General features: G+C 47.8%; 1 protein-coding gene across 1 annotated transcript; it reads right to left on the bottom strand.

Moving 5' to 3' along the window:
* LOC133516460 (cytoplasmic polyadenylation element-binding protein 1) lies at nt 1–13,865 on the bottom strand. Its single transcript, XM_061849418.1, has 12 exons — nt 12,856–13,865; nt 12,060–12,176; nt 9,147–9,277; nt 8,801–8,864; nt 8,241–8,318; nt 7,836–8,067; nt 7,371–7,557; nt 6,827–6,986; nt 5,271–5,436; nt 1,358–1,485; nt 986–1,077; nt 1–628 (listed from the first exon to the last, which is right to left on the bottom strand). The coding sequence occupies exons 1-12, from the start codon at nt 12,871–12,873 to the stop codon at nt 517–519; spliced, it is 1,485 nt and encodes a 494-aa protein (XP_061705402.1). The 5' UTR covers nt 12,874–13,865; the 3' UTR covers nt 1–516.
* Between the last annotated feature and the right edge of the window lie 1,291 nt (nt 13,866–15,156).

A 15,156-nucleotide genomic window follows, 5' to 3' on the forward strand; every position in this document is an offset into this window, starting at 1 on the left:
TCGGCTACTCACCGTACATGAAGTCGTCGCGCGGCGGCCTGTGCGCGGAGCTGCGCATGAGCGGGCGGTGCTCCTCACTGTCACACTCCTGTGCTACGCCTACTGGCCAGCGACACTGGACACGGTACTCGGCTACTCACCGTACATGAAGTCGTCGCGCGGCGGCCTGTGCGCGGAGCTGCGCATGAGCGGGCGGTGCTCCTCACTGTCACACTCCTGTGCTACGCCTACTGGCCAGCGACACTGGACACGGTACTCGGCTACTCACCGTACATGAAGTCGTCGCGCGGCGGCCTGTGCGCGGAGCTGCGCATGAGCGGGCGGTGCTCCTCACTGTCACACTCCTGTGCTACGCCTACTGGCCAGCGACACTGGACACGGTACTCGGCTACTCACCGTACATGAAGTCGTCGCGCGGCGGCCTGTGCGCGGAGCTGCGCATGAGCGGGCGGTGCTCCTCACTGTCACACTCCTGTGCTACGCCTACTGGCCAGCGACACTGGACACGGTACTCGGCTACTCACCGTACATGAAGTCGTCGCGCGGCGGCCTGTGCGCGGAGCTGCGCATGAGCGGGCGGTGCTCCTCGCCCGCGTGCTGCCACGCCCAGCACGAGCGGCAGAAGTACCTGCAAGTTACCGTCGCTTTATACTTTAACTTGCACACAAAAAATAATTCACTAATTTTGTACAAAAATAATCCTTATTAGTAAATTCCAAGTTAAAGTTATAGTAATTTTTTCTGGTTATCTTGAGAAAAAATTTAGTTGACCAAATGCAGCAGTTTGAAAATTATAAAATACATTTATTTTCAGCTGTTCCATTGCATTTTTTAACAAGTACATATCGTGGATAAGCTATTAGATCAGTTTAGATTTGTAATCCAGAAAATCCGACGATTACTGAAAACACATTAAAGATCTGTAATTTTTTTCATATTCCTCTGAAGTAGTTAGAGACTAGAGAAAATTGAAAAAAAAACTCACCGGAAGCAAACTGGCTCCTTGCAGAAGTAAGGCCCCTGCTGCAGGTTGCACATCGAACACATCGAGTCTTCCAGGTACGGGTCCACCTGCACCTGATTGTACAAAATCATACAATTTTTTTTAACGAGTATGTTATACCATATAACAGTTTTATACTCCGCCCCACCCCAAATTGAATTACTTCATCTCAGAATTTTAGTTCGATTTGTAACGCAAGGACGGATGTTCAAAATGCCGGTAAACCTATTGAAGGTAAACCTAAGTATATATAAGGGCTTGTCAATATCAAACAAATCTGTATATGCCACAGCATGTAGGACACTACAGTAGACCAGTGGCCCTTCTAGGGGACACTACAGTAGGCTAACGTACCTTCTTGGAGAACTTGGGCGTGCGTATGGTGACGTAGGCGGCGGCGATGGCGCGCACGTAGGAGCGCGCGTTGCCGAACGACACGCGCCCTGACCCGATCGGGTACTTATTCTTGTCAGTGTCGATGCCTGTCACATAAAATAAGAAAATTTAGATAAGGAAAACAAAATCAAAACTTTCATATTCTAAATAGAAATGATTGTAGTATTTTTTATTAAGACTAATTTACGCAATATGGCAGGTTACCGCAAGTGCTCGTTTCCACCTCATTGGATAGGCAGATTTAGTCTTAAAATAGTCAATTGCTAATGCCGATCCCTCCTTTAACCCTTGGAACACTGTACCTGCATACACCACGCCGGAGAACAGGTCGTTCATGATGATGGCCAGGGCCCTCGCGCTGAGCATGCCGTGCAGCGCGCCCACGAACACGGTGCGAGACTGCTCCACTTCCTGGAACACTGTACCTGCATACACCACGCCGGAGAACAGGTCGTTCATGATGATGGCCAGGGCCCTCGCGCTGAGCATGCCGTGCAGCGCGCCCACGAACACGGTGCGAGACTGCTCCACTTCCTGGAACACTGTACCTGCATACACCACGCCGGAGAACAGGTCGTTCATGATGATGGCCAGGGCCCTCGCGCTGAGCATGCCGTGCAGCGCGCCCACGAACACGGTGCGAGACTGCTCCACTTCCTGGAACACTGTACCTGCATACACCACGCCGGAGAACAGGTCGTTCATGATGATGGCCAGGGCCCTCGCGCTGGGCATGCCGTGCAGCGCGCCCACGAACACGGTGCGAGACTGCTCCACTTCCTGGAACACTGTACCTGCATACACCACGCCGGAGAACAGGTCGTTCATGATGATGGCCAGGGCCCTCGCGCTGAGCATGCCGTGCAGCGCGCCCACGAACACTGTGCGAGACTGCTCCACTTCCTGGAACACTGTACCTGCATACACCACGCCGGAGAACAGGTCGTTCATGATGATGGCCAGGGCCCTCGCGCTGAGCATGCCGTGCAGCGCGCCCACGAACACGGTGCGAGACTGCTCCACTTCCTGGAACACTGTACCTGCATACACCACGCCGGAGAACAGGTCGTTCATGATGATGGCCAGGGCCCTCGCGCTGGGCATGCCGTGCAGCGCGCCCACGAACACGGTGCGAGACTGCTCCACTTCCTGGAACACTGTACCTGCATACACCACGCCGGAGAACAGGTCGTTCATGATGATGGCCAGGGCCCTCGCGCTGAGCATGCCGTGCAGCGCGCCCACGAACACGGTGCGAGACTGCTCCACTTCCTGGAACACTGTACCTGCATACACCACGCCGGAGAACAGGTCGTTCATGATGATGGCCAGGGCCCTCGCGCTGAGCATGCCGTGCAGCGCGCCCACGAACACGGTGCGAGACTGCTCCACTTCCTGGAACACTGTACCTGCATACACCACGCCGGAGAACAGGTCGTTCATGATGATGGCCAGGGCCCTCGCGCTGAGCATGCCGTGCAGCGCGCCCACGAACACGGTGCGAGACTGCTTCACTTCCTGGAACACTGTACCTGCATACACCACGCCGGAGAACAGGTCGTTCATGATGATGGCCAGGGCCCTCGCGCTGAGCATGCCGTGCATGCGCGCCCACGAACACGGTGCGAGACTGCTCCACTTCCTGGAACACTGTACCTGCATACACCACGCCGGAGAACAGGTCGTTCATGATGATGGCCAGGGCCCTCGCGCTGAGCATGCCGTGCAGCGCGCCCACGAACACGGTGCGAGACTGCTCCACTTCCTGGAACACTGTACCTGCATACACCACGCCGGAGAACAGGTCGTTCATGATGATGGCCAGGGCCCTCGCGCTGAGCATGCCGTGCAGCGCGCCCACGAACACGGTGCGAGACTGCTCCACTTCCTGGAACACTGTACCTGCATACACCACGCCGGAGAACAGGTCGTTCATGATGATGGCCAGGGCCCTCACGCTGAGCATGCCGTGCATGCGCGCCCACGAACACGGTGCGAGACTGCTCCACTTCCTGGAACACTGTACCTGCATACACCACGCCGGAGAACAGGTCGTTCATGATGATGGCCAGGGCCCTCGCGCTGAGCATGCCGTGCAGCGCGCCCACGAACACGGTGCGAGACTGCTCCACTTCCTGGAACACTGTACCTGCATACACCACGCCGGAGAACAGGTCGTTCATGATGATGGCCAGGGCCCTCGCGCTGAGCATGCCGTGCAGCGCGCCCACGAACACGGTGCGAGACTGCTCCACTTCCTGGAACACTGTACCTGCATACACCACGCCGGAGAACAGGTCGTTCATGATGATGGCCAGGGCCCTCGCGCTGAGCATGCCGTGCAGCGCGCCCACGAACACGGTGCGAGACTGCTCCACTTCCTGGAACACTGTACCTGCATACACCACGCCGGAGAACAGGTCGTTCATGATGATTGCCAGGGCCCTCGCGCTGAGCATGCCGTGCAGCGCGCCCACGAACACGGTGCGAGACTGCTCCACTTCCTGGAACACTGTACCTGCATACACCACGCCGGAGAACAGGTCGTTCATGATGATGGCCAGGGCCCTCGCGCTGAGCATGCCGTGCAGCGCGCCCACGAACACGGTGCGAGACTGCTCCACTTCCTGGAACACTGTACCTGCATACACCACGCCGGAGAACAGGTCGTTCATGATGATGGCCAGGGCCCTCGCGCTGAGCATGCCGTGCAGCGCGCCCACGAACACGGTGCGAGACTGCTCCACTTCCTGGAACACTGTACCTGCATACACCACGCCGGAGAACAGGTCGTTCATGATGATGGCCAGGGCCCTCGCGCTGAGCATGCCGTGCAGCGCGCCCACGAACACGGTGCGAGACTGCTCCACTTCCTGGAACACTGTACCTGCATACACCACGCCGGAGAACAGGTCGTTCATGATGATGGCCAGGGCCCTCGCGCTGAGCATGCCGTGCAGCGCGCCCACGAACACGGTGCGAGACTGCTCCACTTCCTGGAACACTGTACCTGCATACACCACGCCGGAGAACAGGTCGTTCATGATGATGGCCAGGGCCCTCGCGCTGAGCATGCCGTGCAGCGCGCCCACGAACACGGTGCGAGACTGCTCCACTTCCTGGAACACTGTACCTGCATACACCACGCCGGAGAACAGGTCGTTCATGATGATTGCCAGGGCCCTCGCGCTGAGCATGCCGTGCAGCGCGCCCACGAACACGGTGCGAGACTGCTCCACTTCCTGGAACACTGTACCTGCATACACCACGCCGGAGAACAGGTCGTTCATGATGATGGCCAGGGCCCTCGCGCTGAGCATGCCGTGCAGCGCGCCCACGAACACGGTGCGAGACTGCTCCACTTCCTGGAACACTGTACCTGCATACACCACGCCGGAGAACAGGTCGTTCATGATGATGGCCAGGGCCCTCGCGCTGAGCATGCCGTGCAGCGCGCCCACGAACACGGTGCGAGACTGCTCCACTTCCTGGAACACTGTACCTGCATACACCACGCCGGAGAACAGGTCGTTCATGATGATGGCCAGGGCCCTCGCGCTGAGCATGCCGTGCAGCGCGCCCACGAACACGGTGCGAGACTGCTCCACTTCCTGGAACACTGTACCTGCATACACCACGCCGGAGAACAGGTCGTTCATGATGATGGCCAGGGCCCTCGCGCTGAGCATGCCGTGCAGCGCGCCCACGAACACGGTGCGAGACTGCTCCACTTCCTGGAACACTGTACCTGCATACACCACGCCGGAGAACAGGTCGTTCATGATGATGGCCAGGGCCCTCGCGCTGAGCATGCCGTGCAGCGCGCCCACGAACACGGTGCGAGACTGCTCCACTTCCTGGAACACTGTACCTGCATACACCACGCCGGAGAACAGGTCGTTCATGATGATGGCCAGGGCCCTCGCGCTGAGCATGCCGTGCAGCGCGCCCACGAACACGGTGCGAGACTGCTCCAGCCGCGCCGCGCCGCCCGCCACCCACGACGAGTCCGCCACGGCCCAAGGGATCACTTGCGCCTGTGGACAGGAACTACTCATCAGGAGAACAATTTATGGGCAAGGCAGTAGCCCATTTTGAAATAAACTAAAGTATTGATGCGAAAGAATACAGATGTGCGAATTGCGAAAAGTTTCAAAAAAGTTGAAAAAAGGCTCTAAAAAATAAAAAAATCGAAAACCAAATTTTGATCATTATGAAAAACATGAGATTCTCGAAGTTTATCAGTGCTGAAATTTAGCAATTTCAGGTACTTTTCGACGGCACATCAATCTACTATTTGAAAACTAAAATTCGATCTTCATACAAAATATGAGAAGTTCCGAAGTTTTGCAGTATAGAAGTTTCGCAATTTCAGGTACTTTTCAATGACATCAATCTCGTCCTGGTCTAAATACGGACAGAAAGAAATCAGAAAAAAAAAAACAAGTTTTCCCTCTGATATTACTTTGGACAAATCTAAGTACTACCATGATGATAGTGGTGCCAAAGCAAGCTTCATTTTTGTCTTATTTTCTTTTAAGTAACGAGTTTTGGTTGTCATCTGACAAAATGATGCGGAAACACCAGTAGAGTGTGAGAACAGACCATTATAGACCGTATCCTTCAGCATTAAGTAGGCATTTCCTTGGTGGTCTGCTTGCGGCAGGCGATGCGGGGGTACCAGTTTCTGCGGCTGATCGCAAGAATGTCAGAACAGACCATTATGGACCGTATCCTTCCGCAATAAGTAGGTACGTCCTTGGTAGTCTGCTTGCGGCAGGCGATGCGGGGGTACCATTGCTGCGGCTGATCGCTAGAATGTGAGAACAGACCATTATAGACCGTATCCTTCCGCAATAAGTAGGTACGTCCTTGGTGGTCTGCTTGCGGCAGGCGATGCGGAGGTACCATTGCTGCGGCTGATCGCTAGAATGTGAGAACAGACCATTATAGACCGTATCCTTCCGCAATAAGTAGGTACGTCCTTGGTGGTCTGCTTGCGGCAGGCGATGCGGGGGTACCATTGCTGCGGCTGATCGCTAGAATGTGAGAACAGACCATTATAGACCGTATCCTTCCGCAATAAGTAGGTACGTCCTTGGTGGTCTGCTTGCGGCAGGCGATGCGGGGGTACCATTGCTGCGGCTGATCGCTAGAATGTGAGAACAGACCATTATAGACCGTATCCTTCCGCAATAAGTAGGTACGTCCTTGGTGGTCTGCTTGCGGCAGGCGATGCGGAGGTACCATTGCTGCGGCTGATCGCTAGAATGTGAGAACAGACCATTATAGACCGTATCCTTCCGCAATAAGTAGATACGTCCTTAGTGGTCTGCTTGCGGCAGGCGATGCAGGGGTACCAGTTGCTGCGGCTGATCGCTAGAATGTGAGAACATTAGACCGTATCCTTCAGCATTAAGTACATACGTCCTTGGTGGTCCGCTTGCGGCAGGCGATGCGGAAGTACCAGTCATTGCGGTCGCGGCGGCTGGCCGCTAGTAGCGCCCGCACGCGGCGCTCCGACTCGAACGTCACGTAACCGAACCCGCGTAGCGGGGTCCCCGCCTCGCGACCCGGCCACTCCACACTGTGGGAGAAAAGCGTTATTAATGCACTGCTTTAGGTGCTTTACAAGAAACTGCTTTTATTCATGTTAGGATAAAAAAAATCGTGTAACAGTTTTAAATCCATGAATTATCGAAACAAAATTGAGTGATTTTTAACTTTCAGAAAATTGTCAGCGCTGAAGAATATTAATTTTAATTAAGCCCGCCAATCAAGTTCCCATAATGCTGAAAGAAATCTTTAAAAATGGTCGAAATGTTTTAAGAATTTACATTCTTTTCAATAAAGAAATAACTTTGACAGGCGAGAAAATCGTGACGTCCCAAATGACAATCAAATTGAATTTACTCATAGGAGACATTTAACAAACAGGACCATGAGTCGGGTCCATAGTTCCGGTACTCACCGCACGGGTGCGAAGGGGCGCAGCGCCTGCAGCAGCGCGTGCTCCGTGATGTCCCACGGCAGCCCGCCCACGAACACCTTGGGCGACCACCCGCCCGGCGGGTCGGCCGCGCGCGGCGGCAGCGTGCCGCTCCAGCACAGCGAGTCGCCGTCGCCGGACACCACGCCGTGGGGCTCCACTACGCCACCTGTAACAAGTGGCTCAAATGTAACTTCCGAGATTTGACCCACACTAACTAAACATACTAACAGGGCGAGCTAAACAAAAACTTGTGAAAACGTACCGAAACCGACAGATAACTGGATACAGGTAATTCGTTTAGCATATTACTAAAGATGCATTCAAAGGCAAGTGTATCGTACTGTATCGTAGTGTATCGTACTTTTAATGCACGCTAATTGCCACGCCTTCCGAAAACGTATAAAGTGTTAGATGTAATTTTTCGTTTCGTAGATTAATACTTACAAAACGAAGCCCGGCGCGGCAGCAGGCTGAAGTCTGCCCTCGACGGCGCCTCGCGGGGCTGCTCCGGCGGCCACGGGGGCTCCACCTGCAACACCAGCGTGAACAAATATACTTTTGCAAATATACCTTTATAAAGTTCCACTGTATCAAAGATGCTACAGCATTTTAAATCTGAAGGAGTGCAGACGAAAAATTCATCACAACGACAACGAAAGAAATCGCCATTTATAATTTATTTTTTAACATTTAAGCGGCGGGATTCGAGTATAATTCAGAACACGTACGCGCCTAAAATGGGAAAGAAATTCACAAAAAAAATCGCTTAAATAAAACCTTTAAACGTCACGCCTGTCGTACGCGGCACATCAATCAATTTTGGAAATATAACAAGTTTTTTTCACTCACCATTTTTTCGATGCCGTCGTAGGAAAGGCGCGGCTGTTGCGAAGTTTGCCCGCGTGAGCTCGCCGGCACCGCCAGGGCCTTCTGGAACAATGTACACTACACTAACCGCCACTCACTACAGTTTAAGAGAGAAGAATAGCTTTACGATCGAACGAAATAACGTACTTTTTCTATGAAATTCCATTTAGGAGGAAAAAAAAATAAAAAAGGAAAACCTATAAAACTAGTTTTCATTGTGTACTAAATAATCGAGTATATTATGAGCCCCTAGACCAAGAGGCCGTGAGCACAGGCCCCACTACCCCCTGGTCTCACTTGGTATAGTTATATCACTGCCGACCTCTTATCCAGAATTTTAAAGTAAAAAGTGCTCTATTAACATTTTTACTCATCCCTAAGGGCGACGAATTAATTAAATTACACGTAATAGCAATATTGAAACTATGATATAATTAGAAAAGGAATTTTAACTAAACTTGTACTAAAAACCTAAGGTAAAAGGAGCCTTAAGATCCCACCTAAATTTGAACGACTACCAGCCAAGCTAAAACTGCACTTACCAAAGAAGCCACGAGGTCCGTAATGCCCTGCCCGTCGTCCCAGCCGCCGGGCCGGGCGCGCTCGCTGCAATGGAAGCAATTAGTACATTAGAACGCCATTTTAAAACAAATTGTGTTAGCTGGGAAAGGTATAATGGGACTTTCGTAAAGAACCCCTCACACTGAAATTGGGACCAAGTATTTTGCGAGTTTTAATGTAACTAAACTTATATTAAATTTGAAACTATATACGATACTCTTTTGTTACGTTAAGATTTGAATTCTCTTAAATAGCAAGGATTTGAGATTGTAGCTGCCGAATTGTCGGAAAAGGCTCCCAGCGTGTTATTAGGTACAATACACATACCTGTAGCTGCCGAAGCTGGTAGAGTGTCGCGGCGGGAAGCAGCCGGGCGGGACGAGGGCCCGCGGGGTCTGCGCGACCTCGGGGCTGCCGGGCTCCTCCCAGCGCCACTCATTGTCGCTGTCCTGCACAAACTGAAGCAAAATTTATTCTGTTACTGTGTCAAGGTTATTCGCTAGAAAAAGTTCTCTTCAACCTTTTCTCGCAAGGTCGAAGGGGCGTAATTAAAGGCACAAAGGTTAATCAAGATATGTGTACCTACTACAGACAAGGGTACAAAGGCAGAACGAAATTAGAACAAAATCTTAAAAGGTAGTTTTATTTAGAATTTCAGAAAGTTTCTGAAGAACTTATTGCTGGCTTTACCGTATCTCATACAAGATTACACCCAAAGAGATTGAATACATACCAACGCAAAAGCAAAGCGGTTAAGTACCCCATTTCATGCACTATGATCTCTAAACCAGCTATAATCTCAATATCAAACGCAAATCTCAAAACTTGTATCAGATAAGCGGCGGGCCGAGCGCCTAGAGATCAGATTCCAATAGAACTAGAACCTCAAGGGTAGCAACCAGTGTAAATGAAGTATATATTTGCACAATCTGTTACCGGTCTACAGGTCAGGATATACTGGACAGTAAAAACTAGAATGGGAATAGAAAGTCGACCGATTACGCGCCCCTTGGCAGGCCTACACAAATAATATTAAATTGCCAGTGCCATGCCAATAGCGCTGCCAACAGGCGTTGCATGCCCTGTGATATAGTTAAGGATTGTACAGATTTGTATCTCCGTCGTGTCTACATTGCTTAATTTCTTGCTTACACCCAAGTTTTTTTATTGCAAGTTGATCATCAAAATTGAACCACGGGTCATTTTACGACCAACCTTAGCACTATTGGTTATGTGTAGGAAAATTTAATGTTGTTTCTACTCTGAAACAGCTGTATTTTTGCACAGTCTATTAAATAAAAGTATATTAAAAATAGTGATAAATTTGAAAACATGACCGAGATAGAAGTGGGGTCTAAATTTTAATGATAAAAGCTCCAAATAAGTATATACAAAGAAAAAATATTGAAGGTAATTTTAAATCAAAACTGACGTTGCAATGGGATTTATATGCAATTCAATAAGGAAATTCCCAAGTTACCAAAGCAATGCCGAACTTCCGTCGCTTGAATTTTGATTAAGTTCGATGAAACGTACGGGAAAGTATATGTAGAGCATGAAATAAAGTAGTTTTAAGTAGATTTATAAATGATAGTGGAAAGATTAGCAATACTTTAAATAGTAAAAACTGGTATTTTTAGGCTAAATCGTTACACGAGATAGAAAAGATCTACGCGAACGAAGGATCTGGCAAAAACTTTATATGAATACCCACTTGCATAATTAAAGTTAAATGAAATAAGAACCCTCTTAAGTACACAATCCAGTCCTATATCTATATACATATATTTAAAAAAAACAACGCCCTCCCCCATTTATCCTAATAGGGAGTCAAAAACGTAAAACGATCGCGTAAAAATGTAAATAAACCTAATATAACCAACCAGACTGAAAATTCATGCATCACATTTTAAAGTGAAAGCCGATATTAAATTGCATAACATCCAATCCAAAGTTAACTGTATAGGGCGAACGCAGTTGCATTATTTGGCACAGTCTACCCATTACTAGAGGCCACTTGGCACAATCTTGCACTGCCATTAACTGACATCAGAGCGGATGTCGTATGGAACATTATGAACGGACAATAAAGCCTTCGAGTGGGTTTTGGCTTAGGATGAAGCAGTATAAATCGTAAGGGAAAAAATTGGCGCCCAAACGTGGGGCCGCGTGGAGATTTTATACGCTCTTGGCAATATAATGTTGGTATATTATTGATAAAAGATGATGGATAGTACTGGATGACTACGTTTCATTTAATTTAATGGTTAGAACGGTAATAAAATACGATTAACTACATCAGTTTTTACATATTTAAAAATAAGTGTATTAGAAAAAGGAGAATAAGTAGATAAATTTGTCACATGAATTCATAGTTAAATGTTATCTAGTAAATCATTAAATCTGATCAAGTAAACCTGAATTCACGATCAAAACATTTTAGGAAATAAATTGGCGCCCAAACGTGGGACCGGATAGAAACGATATTACGAGTTTCATTCAATATTAGTGTTCAAGTCCTAGCAACTACGGAAACTATCCGCTTGGTTGACCCTAGAGTGCAAGTAGTTACTTATGCTACGGGCACGGTAGACGTAGACGGCTACTTGAGCGATGAGTATATAGTTGCTTCACCAAATGTTCTTGTTGGGGGTACTTACGGAACGGGCCTTAGCGAGCCGAGTGGATCTCTGAAACCTACATTATGGAAACCAAATAGTAGTTTTATCTGGGCCTGGGATTTCAAAAATCTGTTAGTACTTACGCTCCGGGTTCTAGCGGGCACAAAGACAAGGCTAGAGACGAGGTGTTCAGTTCCACGTGGCTATTTTGAGTAAGAAGAGTCCAAGCGGATGCAGATATGCGTTCGTGTACAGGACCACGTGGCTCCATAACCCTCCACTAGACTACTAAGCTCTGGTTTCCTAGGAAAGCGGTGCCGCCATATAGCGGCCTTAATATTACGAACTCAAAAATGTTGCTTCAATCACCGCGCCAATTTGTTTACATGGTGGCGTGATTCAACCGCTGTATTACAGCCACTGTAAGGCACCGCTATCCTAGGAAATCAGAGCTTAGAGATGCGTAGCGTTGAACTCCAGAATTATTGAGGCTACACAAGACCACGTGGCTCGAAAGTTCCGTAGAGATCCGTAGTGTTGAGCTCGGAACTCATCGGGCTTACAGCTCCCAGAGACTGTCCTGAAAGCTTATGATTGCTAGTTACGAGTAGATACTTACGCTCCGGGCCCTAGCGGGCGCAGAAGCCGGTTCCGAGAGATGCGTAGTGTTCAGCTCCAGGATCTCTGCCAGGGAGCGCCGTTTCTCTGCCGGGCCCCCGCCTCCGCGGGTATTATCCTTTAACAAAACTTTTCGGTTAGTTTGCAGCAAAAAAAACTAAAAAGAGAAAAAACTAGAGCAAGATCTAATAAAGAGAATTAGAAATTCGAATGGCTAGTCTCTTATAGGCAGTTTATCCACACGATTAGAAAAAAACCTGATCTGAATTTAACCTGCGAATGACCACTTGTGAATGTTAGCAGTACTTAAGCTTAGATATATTTTGTAGAACTACTGAAAGTTGCATTTATTGAAACGGGAAAGTTTATTTTGTTTATTTAACGCCTATTTTGAAGAAACATCCGTTCTATAGTATAAGAACCAAACGAACCCTAATATCTAGAGGTAACAGCAAGTCTCAAAAGTTGCAAGTTGAATATGTTCTCCAAAGAGTACAATAGAACCGTTACAATTTATTTCCATACTAAAACCACGTGCAAATTACGGACGCCTTAGAAATTAAACAAAGCCTACCACGTCATCATCTTTCTGGCATCAGTGCAATATAGACATTCACTTTTTTTACCATTAAATCAGTTAATAGTAATATAATTTCAATGAATAATCTATCCAATTGGTTAAAAGAAAAAATATATATTCCGAGGGTAGAAACGACGGTTGAATTTTTTTTAAGCTTCGCGCGGACCTGTACAGAACTATCACGCAAAACGTTACCCCTTAAAGTTATAAAACTCACCTGATGTAACAGCGGCATCGCCGCAAAAAGTTGCAGAAAAGTTCAAATAAGTAAATTCTATCGTGATTCGAGCAGCGTGGCCTGCTAGGATATTCGCGCGGCGGCGGCGCAATCACGACTGACGGCGAGCAGACTCGCCGCGAACCAGGTAGTGACTGTCCCCCACCATCTCCCCACCCCGCCCCTAGCAAAGAGGGTTGACGAGCAAAAATATCAACACTTTTTAACAAAAATAACCCAACAAACCATAAAATCTCCATTTAGTAAATCAATTTATTATTTTAGAATATGTTTTCACATATTTAAACAAAAATTGGCACGTTTATTATCAGAAACAAGAATTTAGAAAGCTAAATTTGCAATTCAATTTCCCGCGCAAGATGGCGGCAACCAATCAACAGACAGCGGTGTCTGATAGATGGCGCATGCGTATTAGAAAAGTCAATTTGAAAACTTTTTACCGCTGTTTTATGTTTCCTATTTCTTTTGTTTATTTGTAATAGTGGAAATATTAATTTTATGTACAATTATTATTTAAATCATAATTATTATTCTTGAATTTGAACATCTGTTTTATCAAATAAAAAGTTCAGAACTTTTCTTCATAGTCAAATTGCAGACATTGCAGCAAGATTGTTTCAGTAAGTGTTTTAAAAGCATCTAAATTATGTTTTAGAAGTCCCTGAACTAAACAAAATTCAATTCTAAATTTAAGAACTCTTGGCTAATTTTTGGCTGGCAAATTTAGGTCCGAGGGACTCAAGTGGTTAAGGTAAATTCCAACCAAGAGATATACAATTTAGAATTGAATTTTGATTACATTTGACTGACATACTGCTTTATTTATAAGCGCGCTACAAGCCTAAATTAAATATCAATAATTTGTCTTAATCTGTCAAATTGACTTATGTACTACGAACGGTATAAAACATAAATTAACTAACTGAGGCTTGTAAAGTTATAAATAGGTGGGGTCCAGCAAATTTTAATTGTACCTGTCGTATGGAATGATTACCCCTATGACGTCTTACTAATAAAAATACGATAAAAACCAAATTCAATTATTATATTAACCTTTTGACCGCCAAAGCCGTCATATGACGCGCGCAGCTACAGCTCAATATGAACCTTCATGCGTACCGACAAGGTTCACGATTACGCGCCGCGTAGGATAGGCGTGGCGTTCAAAAGGTTAATGCCATGCAAAAGAGATTTGAAGGAACTGTCACAGCCTAGATAAATCAGTAAGCATAAAGTGTTCACTCACTACATCAGTTCTCTTACCAAAATGCTTATTATTTTCGTAGTCGACATCTAGCGTAGCGTCAAGTAGCGAATTATCAGTACCACTACGTGATAATCAGAAGACGCTAGATGTCGACTACGAAAGTGTGGAGCAGTGGCGTAGCGAGGGGGGGGCTAGGGGGGCCATGGCCCCGGGCGGCACATGAAAGGGGGCGGCAAACACGGCATAAAAAAAAGAATTCAACATTTTTCAAATCACGCCACGAAACGCACCAATGCACCGCGGGAACGAACGGCGGTAGGCTCGGGGGCCTACCGCAAAAAACGAAATTCGCAAATTGCGGGGTTCTTTCTCTTTTACTCTCACTAAGACGTAATTAGAGTGACAGAGAAAAATGTCCGCAAGTGATGAACTTTGATTTTCGCGATTATAGCCCAGGGGCGGTCCAACGCTGTCGGAGTGCGGCGTTCGGAGCCACCACCGAGCTTACACGATTGTCCGCTGGTTATATGTTATATGACGTCACATCAAATTAAACACAGCATCCTCTGCGCGCCATCTAATTCCGGGTGCCGTCGGCGCCTTCATACTAAAAAAGTCGGACATAGCCCGTACGTGGCGTGCCGCGCGCGTTCGCGTATCGGGCGCTCTCAGCGCCCTCATGCCAAAACAGTCGGGCGTAGCCCGATTAACTTAATATGTATTTAATGCTCGTAGTATTTGTCACGACCATGGTAAAAGCATCGGGCGTAGCCTGACGTAGGTATTGGGTGCTTTGGGTGCGCTGCTGCTTTAGGCGCCCTCGCACAAAAATAATGTAAATAATTAATCAAGAAATGATAACCCCAAAATGAATTAAATAAAAAATAAGTTCAAAAACTCAAACCAAACTACTGAAAATAGAGCTCTAAACGTATGAAACAAGAAAAAAATCGTATCTGAACTAATCATGTACAGGTTTTTAAAGGGTCGGCAACGCGCATGGAATACCTCTGGTGTTGCAGGCGTCCATAGGCTACGGTGACTGCTTACCATCAGGCGGGCCGTATGCTTGT

The sequence above is a fragment of the Cydia pomonella genome, chromosome 3 (assembly GCF_033807575.1).
Source record: "Cydia pomonella isolate Wapato2018A chromosome 3, ilCydPomo1, whole genome shotgun sequence".
NCBI classification, from domain to species: Eukaryota; Metazoa; Arthropoda; class Insecta; order Lepidoptera; family Tortricidae; genus Cydia; species Cydia pomonella.

Bases quoted from the DNA above. Each gene is read 5' to 3' on its own strand.
- LOC133516460 (XM_061849418.1), bottom strand. The intron at 1,078-1,357 runs GTACGTTAGCCT...TTGTACAATCAG, and splicing joins CGCCCAAGTTCTCCAAGAAG to GTGCAGGTGGACCCGTACCT. The intron at 629-985 runs GTGAGTTTTTTT...GGTAACTTGCAG, and splicing joins AAGGAGCCAGTTTGCTTCCG to GTACTTCTGCCGCTCGTGCT.